At 34.2% G+C, this 9,901-nt stretch overlaps 1 protein-coding gene across 1 annotated transcript; it reads left to right on the forward strand.

Moving 5' to 3' along the window:
* Positions 1-7,689: 7,689 nt before the first annotated feature.
* On the forward strand, positions 7,690-9,271 carry LOC137932970 (gremlin-2-like). Its single transcript, XM_068776663.1, has 2 exons — positions 7,690-7,883; positions 7,962-9,271. The coding sequence occupies exon 2, from the start codon at positions 7,962-7,964 to the stop codon at positions 8,619-8,621; it is 660 nt and encodes a 219-aa protein (XP_068632764.1). The 5' UTR covers positions 7,690-7,883; the 3' UTR covers positions 8,622-9,271.
* Positions 9,272-9,901: the final 630 nt, after the last annotated feature.

Here is a 9,901-nt window from a genome sequence, read left to right on the forward strand (position 1 = left end):
CAAGTCTAGACTCCTGGTATGTACTTTTGAGAATTGAAGTTTCGTGACACCAACGCGTATTTTTCCATACTTTGATTACACCACATGAACATAATATTTCGTAAATACATGCAATTTGCTGTCACCGCAATACAATGGGCTGTAGCAGTGTATAGAAATAAAGATAAATATCTCTATTAAAAAGTTATTAGTATCTCTAAACAGGTATTGTTCTTTCGTTGTTAAAGTTTACATGTAAACTAAATATGATGAGCGGTGCATATAGTACAAAAGCTTTTGTTTATTTTAATGAGATTATTAAAAGAATGGGTTAAGGCCGATAAATGTGTTTTGATGAAATCATATCTAGACAGCCCTTATTAATTTTTGCCGGAGAGATGAATAGTATATGGGTTTCCAATAGTGTCATTAATTATAAGAAATAAGTGTAATATCTTTCCAATTAACTAGTATATAGTGATCACTATGAAAAAGTTACATTAATTTTTTTTTTATAAATGAATACAACAATCCAATTGTTTCTGGCAGTATACCTGCAAGGGCGGATAGTAATCACCTTTAATATGTAATAATTCCAAATTTAAAATAGCTTTTTCTGAATACATAACATCGCGTTATTTGTTATTTCTGAAGCTATTGATTTTTGATTTATAAAAATTACATACATTGGTAATGTACATAAATTGATAGCAAATGAAATAAATTTACCACTTTTTACATTTATAACGAATGATCCTGTAAAAATTAAAATCGTCGCTTGAAGCAAAGGTAACAGTATATTTCAGTAATCCGCGACTTGTTTCTTATTTAATTTCATATAATTATGGTTCTCTATGGTATAGAAGTCGACTTTAATAAAAGAGAGTTATTTAAAATGTTCCTTTCAATATACGGAGGAAAGAATTATTTTAATACACAATTTTAGTTTGTAGTCAACAATATCAGGAGTATAAAGGTTTGTAAAGAGCTGAGTGGAATTTATTACATATAAAATATTAAGCAAGTAATTAAAGAGATATCGTCGATATAAATCACAACTCGTGTTTTTTTGAAGCGATGTGTATAAAACGGATCTTTTTCTCAGAAGCATCATTTAGCCGTCGGCCGACGCGTTGCCAACAAAACGAAACCGCCGCCGAAACGGTTTTTTGTCATTTCTAACGCGTCCGTAGTTAATTGTTCGTTTCATAAAGAAACTAAAAGCTCTGATAATCCCTTAATGTTATTCGACTCGCCCCGCGCCGCCATTCAGAGCGTCAGCTCTCTTTTTATTCCGTGTGTGAATAATAAAGTATTTTATGTCATAAGTTGTTAGAGGGAACTTTTTGATTTATACGTCTGGTATTTAACGTACCTGGAGTTTTGCTCTGGTTCGATTGTGCTGAGATTTTTTTGTGCGTATGGAATTGTAGTGTCGAAGGTCTCCGGTGCGACAGCGGTCGATTAAGTTCGTTTATGTATAGTTGGACAACAATAAGACGGCCGGCGCCTAGCCGTCGCCTCGGTTGTATGGAATGACGAATATCCCGCTCTGTATTGATTAAATGCGCATCTGACGCGCCGCTCCGTCGTTATTCGAACGATACGCCGAATGTTTTATGGTACGCAGTTCGTCGGTGGTGAGTTCACTTTCAGCTTTATCTTCGACGCTCACGAACTCTGTATGGTGTTTTGCGAACCTACCAACTCTGTAGTACCTTACGCAGCTTGTGATCTAATAAACTTCACTTCAATAGCAAATAGTATTAATGATTTTTGCATACATTTCGAAGACCAAAAATATTGTCGCGGAACGCAATGCTCTCAAATTTTAAAGCTTGGGGTAAAACGGTATGCGAAGACAATATTTTGGGGGAGGCATAAAAAACATTTCACAGAGTCTGGTTAGACGAAGCGACGTGACGAGCGAGCCGTAGTATACTACTAGTTATTTATTTTTAAAAACGTTAAGATGGTTATTCATACATATAACATTTTCATAAGTAGGTAACCACGTCTCAAATTACTAAATGATAAATATAAAACTTTCAATAAGGCCCAGACAAAAAGTCATATTCATTTATGCACGGAGGTCGAGAAATAGTAATTAAAAAGCTACCAAATAGGATACTTTTATAATCGTTCGAGTATGCCAACTATTTTGATTCCACAGAATAGCTGTAATATATTCATATGTATATATATTCATATAGACCGGGAATTTAAGAATAATCTATCAGTTATAATGTAATATATTCTCATATAACTTCGTGTAATATGTTCTCATAAAACAGTGTTCATACAGCAGCTCAGGCCAATGCCTGAGTAATCTGCAAGCATTAAATAAATTACGATTGTGGTACATCCAAATAATTAAACTGTTCAAAAAAGACAAAAATAGTTGATCAATCAAGCAGCAAATAATGCATGGTAGTCGTAGATCGTAGTCGGTAGATCGTGCCCGGACATAATCTCTAAGTATTTTGGTCGATTACCGAAATGATATTTTTGAAACGAACAACGGTCGCAAAGACATTTTACAAAATATATTTAAAAAGATTTGATAAGGTTAGTTTTATTTTTATTATAATCTTAATCTTTTATTCCAACAACAATTTCATAATAATGTATTAAGTCATAAATGAATGTCCTCAAAATGTCACTTCGGTGGAGGACGTACGACGACAGCGGATATGGACCACTCACGTAGATTTTCAATAGGACCGGTTGGAAGCGGCCTGGATGCAGCGTGTTTGGGCGCCTTTCCACATTGTGAATGGATGTTCTACTTTGTCGTCTTTGGTCTTAAAACATTAAGGCCCAAGTTACCACCAGTTCTGCGAGTTATGTAGCGTGCCTAGTGCTACTTCAACTTGCCGAATTCCTGTGCCAAGTCAGGGATTGTCATACTTTCGTTCGTTTATGTATCTCCTGATTCTTGATGTACAGTATACTATACTTAAATATTTTACAACAGCTACTTTTTGAGAATAACTATTTGTTGTAACGAACTTATTACGCCTGTTAATAACATTAAAATTTATAAGTGGATCTTAAAATATTTTCCAGTGAATGCGCCTCGAAAATGTCAAATAGATAAACAAAATGCGGCATTCCACTGATTCTACGAAGCGGCCGCTGTTTCTTGTTGCTCTGAACCGAAGTTCTTTAATAAATACGTGGCAACGAAATTACTTGTTATATTATAACGCCGGGATTCGTACTCCGTATATACAGGATGTGGCCGAACAGCACAACAATGTCGGTGACGTCATAATGTACGGAAATGATTTGAAGTGCAACCAGCCATGTCTTGGAACAAAAGTACTTTGCAACTAAGCTATTATCCAACACAATGTCGGACAAGTTTTTATTTTGTTTTTCAGACTGATTGAAAATGAAGGATATTACGAAAGATTCACGTGCAAACACTATTTAAGATATCTGGTTAATAACTATTTCCATTGTTTTACCTAAGAATCAATCTACATTCTGTTTCTTAACTCGGTAAATCGTTTTTGGGTATTTATTTATACAAAAGTTAGGGAAACAAGCTAAGTTTTTACTCTGTGTACATTCCTGCGTCGCGACACGATGTTCTTCCCTATATTATAATAAAGAAGAAAACCAGGAGAATAATATTTAACTTATTTAAGACAATTTCTCTCGACTATATACGTATATTCTTCAAATGAACAACAATGCGTTGTTCTGAAAACAGAGTATATTTTTAAGATTGTCGATTTCTTTTAAAAAAAAATCTACAATATTTTAAATGATCACTTTAACACCTCAAATGCCAACTGCTTTACCGATCGGCGACCGCCATAGACGCCATAACACCATTATTAACATCGCCATCTATGAAGTGGCAAGGTTAAACTGTTGTTTTTGCTTTACCGATAATAAATAAGCGAAAATAATAACCCAAATCCAAATTTTATTATGAAAGAAACTAGTTTTTTTTTTTACATTTATATAAAGATAGTAAATCAATATCTATTCGTGGACTAAGAATAAATATTACTATGAATTTATTACTGTATGTAATGAATGATATTAAAATATTTACTACAAATTTTAGTAATTCTTTATAATATAAATCGTCTGCAGTATTCTGTTTCGTTACAAAAGCATCATTTAATATTAATAAGTATATAGATTTTTTTGTTGCCTTGTCCAAGTATTGTCTAATCTAACTTTCTTCTAGTGAAAATCTTTATCTGATAAACACAGTAAAATAGATTATTACCGGATTTTATATTGATAATTGTAACCAGTCATATACTAAAATAAATTTGTCGTATTTATGTATATACACATATATATATATATGTAAAAACGAAATGAGAACATGTAATTGAAAGTTCATTGTTGGAAGAGTTTCATTACTTTATAACATTAAACGTTTACTTAAACATGTACAGTGTTGAAATAATAATAAAAAATATATACGCAATAAAATTTTGAACACGCCGTGTATACGTGGGCGACTTAGACGGCACGTCGCTAAGGGTCCCCTTTACGCTTACTATGGTCACATTTTTTTTCTAGCTCTACGGTAACAAAACGGATTCTGAATGAACGTTTGATGAATGAAATTCCAACATTCCGCTGTTAAGCGCCTCTGGGGCCAAAAAAAAACTAAACCATTAAAATACTTCCTTTGCTTTATTCAAGAATTTATGCCTTGTGACAAACTGCAGTACACATAAATATTCGATTGTGTGTTTGTAGAAACGCCGTCTCATTAATTGAGTGTCAAATATAGAAATAGATAATTTTTGGAAGTAATATAATAGATTATATATGACCAAACTCTATGACAATCCGAGCGATTTTCTGAAATTGTAATTTTTTAATGAAATTTTTTTTGGAGCTGCGATTGATTATGCATTTTAAAGATGCAATAACTTTTTATGGAAATTAAATTTTTTGGTGAAATAAAATTCATACGAATACTTCGTTTTGATTTCGCAGGAACATACGAAATATATGTTTAAATATTAAAATAATTCAACTTTCAATCGGAGCTAAAAATAATCGTTCAAAGAGCCGCATGTGGCTCGCCGTGGGTTGGTCACTCTTTATATTGATAACATTTGATTTTGCATTACTAACAACTTGCATAAAGTATATCTATAAGAAATCATTTCAAAAATCTTGTTGAAATAAAGAATAATATAAGATAAAGATGTAAAAAGGATTTTACTTGGCTTTGACAGGTACCCTTTAGTCGAACACCTCGTTTCTATGAGAACATGTATGACCTGTGCAAAGTTTCTCGAGGATGCATTCTTACTGTACTAAGGTGCACGCTAGGCGCCTACAACACAATACCCGTATGCTAACAGAATTTATAAATAAATAAAAAATAATACATTTAAAGTACAGAACTAAAGATCGCACCCTTTGCAAGAATTTTCGTGGTGATTGTTATTTATTTTTTGGAGAAATTTTAATTTTTTTTTTTTAATTCTTTACTATTTTTGCATTTGGTGCTTAAGTAACATAATCATTACAAACGAGATATCCAGAGTGTTCTAAAAATAAATAGTAGTAGTATGTGAATTTGATAAAAAAATACTAAAAAACGCATGAAAAACTATTTTAAGCGTTTACATGTTAGATATGTAAACGATTACGGTATACAATAAACATAATATACTAAAATAATATTAAGAAAAAATAAACATTAAGAGAAATAACAACATGGTTGGTCGAAGGCTTTATGTTTATCTTTGCGTTAGATATGCCATCAAAACAGCGATTCAATCCTTTAAACTCACGCAGACGCTACTTCATTGTACCAACAATTGCGTAAATACAATTTAAAGTCTATGGAGATTTTTTGCTGATAATATTATTGAATTCTGTGTCCTTTACTAGAAAAAATATAAACCTATCCGATTTTGTTTTTAGCACTCTTAAATATTTTAAATATTCGAACGTATCATTAAAATATTCACGTAGTAATAGTGGGCACGAGCTTTTGCCCACACACCGCTCCAATACATTATCGGAGTCGCATTAATATTAAAATTTCAAGTCCGTCCCTGTGTTTAAAGAGTAGTTGTAAATATATTCCGTTCATACGGATGTATCAAAATAAAACTGTCCTTGAATAAATATGCCTTAATTATAGCAAAATATAAATTTATTTTTAGTATAATGAATACACGAATGTTTGATAAATAGTAAAAATAAATTATTATTTTATAAAGTGCATGGGTTGGTAATAATTTAGAGATAAAATTATTTTTAATCTATGGATTGGAACAATGGCCACCTACAAGACGTAAGTCAAATAAAACAGATTTGCCTCTTTTCTTAAAGTGGTAAGGTGAAAGTTTAAAAACGGTGGTACAAAATCTTGCTAGTACATCAATAAATAATTTTATTGGTTACTATTCTTTTTTACTACAAAGTTCATTTATAAAAAAACAGGGAAAGCGGCAAAGTCAAATCGTAACATTTTTACAACCAACATAAACTGTTAGTGAGGTATTTTATTAAGTATACACAGTTTGGACCGAAAATAAATAAAAAAAAATTCAAGAACAAAATGTCAAAATATAAAACTGGTTCTCACACCACAAACTAACAACGCTTCCCTGAGATATCTCTTTTAAAAATCAATCGCGTCTATCCGCACCCACACAGCGCCTACATTTCGCAGAAGGCTCCCAATACCCCTAAGGTTTCTATGGGCATTGTGGGAAGCGCAAATGGGCGGAAACGTGCCGATGTCGGATCTGGTCCAAGGCACCATCTGCGCCGGCGCCTGTGTGCCCTCGCGCCCAAACAGCGGATTGGCTTGGCGCCGTGCCGCGATAGGTGAGAAAATCTCTCCCGACTATTATCGTCCAAGATTAGTTAAAGAAGCAGGCAACATCTACTGCCTAACAGTCCATGGCCTCTGAGAGGCTTAAGTCCTTTAAATATGTGAATTCACAAGAACTCTTAACTCAAATAAATGTAATAATTAATAATTTGATATTTATTCGTTTTTGAATTGTACACCGATAAGTTATATTGTAAAATTTCAACAACTAATATAGGTGAATCGAAATATATCACATATAGCCACTTAAAGATATCCTTAGCTGTGAATACTACTTTCAATGATAAATTGTACACTATAACGTAACATTGAAATTATAAATTATATTAAACACAATTTCAAATCTTTAGACTAAGATTATTACATTACTTTTTTATGTAGGTTAATGAATAGTTAAAAAATTATCTGGTTAATCTGGCTTTAGGAGTAGGCAAAAGAAAAGGCTTTGAAGCCACATTTTGAACATACTAAAGTGCTAATAATAAACTAAATTACCGTTAAATAAAGTATATCTTGTATTCCATATGTGAATGATTATGCCGGAACGCTGTTTCTTCGGACGGTAAATATTATAAGTTTAAATTTTGCTTAATGTAATTTCATTATATTATTCTTGGAAAATGTTACGCACTACCTAGTCTTATCGTTTTAAAGAGCTTTTGAAGAATGTCCTGGCAAAGCACTAACTTTTGTAGCGTATATCCCTTTTAAATCATCGTTAAAAGTGAAAAGAAGTTAAAAAAATATTTTCCTAAAATATTATTGTTTAGCTGTTCTAAGTATCATCATTTGCAATATTCATTATGACTTTAAAGAAACTTAAAATTATTACTGTCGTAATTCAAAACACGTGCGTGCATGTTGGGTCTGCGGAGAGCGAGCTGTAGTAGCGATTCTTTGACGGAGGCGCGGTGTGTGAGTCATCTCGTTCATTGAGTGGCGGCCCATTGAGTGCGAGCGTTCATTACTGCTCAGGCCCTGCGCACACGCACACTGCGCGTCGCCCGCGGACAAGAAACACCGACGCACTTACGGAGCCGTTCCCTCCAAAACAAACAAAGTATGTTATTCATTCAATTAATAAATCAATTAGTTTTATTTTTTTAGACGGCTTATTAATTACGGGTTTAATTTTTAGATGGAGAGTTACTTGAAAAGTTGCGTCTTTATCGCTGTTGCGGCTGTGCTTTCTGTGACCTGCACTGGCGCTGGCGTGGGTAGCAAGAGACCGTTCACACCGACCGACTCCATACTGGACATCATCGACACCGAACAAGTGGAGAAAATGATAGCTGCGCGACGGCGAACGGAAGAGGCCACCTCCTCCGCCTATGTACAACGCAACGAGCTGGGCGAAGGAAGCTCCGAGACCATGGTCGTCTCGGCACCCGACCAAGAAGACAGCACAGAAATTCCTCCAGGAGTTGATTTTCGAAAAATTCTCAAATCATCCAAGAACGCTCTGTTCGTCACAAAAAAGGAGTATCTTAAGGAAGATTGGTGTAAAACGGAACCGCTAGTTCAAAAGATCCGCGAGCCCGGATGTTTACCCGCGACAGTGATAAACAAGTTCTGTTACGGACAGTGCAACTCGTTTTACATACCGAAGGGCCCGCGCCGGAAGGACGGCAACGACGAGCGACCGCCGCCCGCTTTCAAGTCGTGCTCGTTTTGTAAGCCGAAGAAGTTCTCCTGGATAACTGTGACGCTCCGCTGTCCGGGACAGAATCCGCCTTTCAAACGTAAACGCCTGCAGAAGATCAAACAGTGCAAGTGTTTACCGGTGGGCGTGAACTGACGTCGACCTCTCGACGGGCTTACACCACGGAGACGGCTAGACCGTTCAGTTCGAGCGATCAGGCTCGCGGCCGAGAGGTGCTTTATAAGCAAAAGCAGAGAGGCTCTGTGCTAACGAATAAAACGAAGACCCGTTTGCGTTGCAATAACGTTACCTATTATGCTAAGTAAACGACTACCGAGTACCGAGTGGACAGTAAAGAGGTTCAGAGATTCAGATCGCGCTCTAATACGTCAATCCACATGACGTCATGTGATGCGCGGATTGTAATAAAATAACATTGATGTAAAGCGACTCCGACTGGAAGTCGCGCGAGAGCTTTAACTGCCTGTTGTGATTAACGGGGAACCTAGTTCAGTGTCGGAAATGCGAAGACATGTGACCATGAGAACTCAAGTTCGATTGACAGTTTCAATTATTTGACACGGACCGTATCGAGGAAAAATGTTGTTCTAATTACTTGACGCGGCGTTTCTAGTGTTTCTTATTCTGAGATTGTAATGAAACGATTTACTCCGTTGCGGGATAAGTGTGATATTAGAATAGTCGATTTTGTTTTACGATTGTAGAAATCATACAGGTACACTGCGGTGTGTATAATTTTTATTTAATTTCGACAACTGTAGTATAGAAATACAATACGCTTATAGACGAAAATATAATTATCTTAGATTTAATGTTATTAATATAAAATGTTTTACAATTAGTTCATAGCGTATGTTTTTATTTTTCGATAGTATAGTGATCGTTCATTTTTTCTTATTACCATATCCAGCTTAACGCATTCATGAATGGTCTCATTTACATTGTGAAAACTTGTTTTTGTGTTGCGCTATAGAATAACCTTTTAACCTTTAAATTGATATTTAAATTTGCATAATATAATTATGAACTAAAAATTGAAAATAGAACGAGCGGAAATTCGAAAATAGGTATAATAAATATCTCTTCGAAACGTGTATTTTCGAAGAAAATGTAACGCCAAATTATCATTTATGGTGTTAGCATAATATAGATAAACACATTGCAATTCAAAGAATATGTAAATTTTTATTTTTTTCTTAAATGAGATTGTAATGATTTTTGTATATTTTTTTCTGATTTATTTCTTGCCATAAATTTTCTGTATCATGTTAAAGTTACAAATATTAAAATTGTGAAAAAAAAAGAAGTGTTAGGAATGAAATCATGTATCATCTGCATTTAACCCAAATTCTTAAACAGTTATTAACAATTTTATAAATTTTGGTATCGTAAATTATTTGTATTGTTTATATTTT

Source organism: Battus philenor, unplaced genomic scaffold (assembly GCF_028537555.1).
Source record: "Battus philenor isolate CCGP_79_NKW_IND1 unplaced genomic scaffold, ilBatPhil1.0.hap1 SCAF_12, whole genome shotgun sequence".
NCBI lineage: Eukaryota > Metazoa > Arthropoda > Insecta > Lepidoptera > Papilionidae > Battus > Battus philenor.

What these genes read in the sequence shown, in the direction of transcription:
- LOC137932970 (XM_068776663.1), top strand. Translation starts at nt 7,962, where the DNA reads ATGGAGAGTTACTTGAAAAGTTGCGTCTTTATCGCTGTTGCGGCTGTG.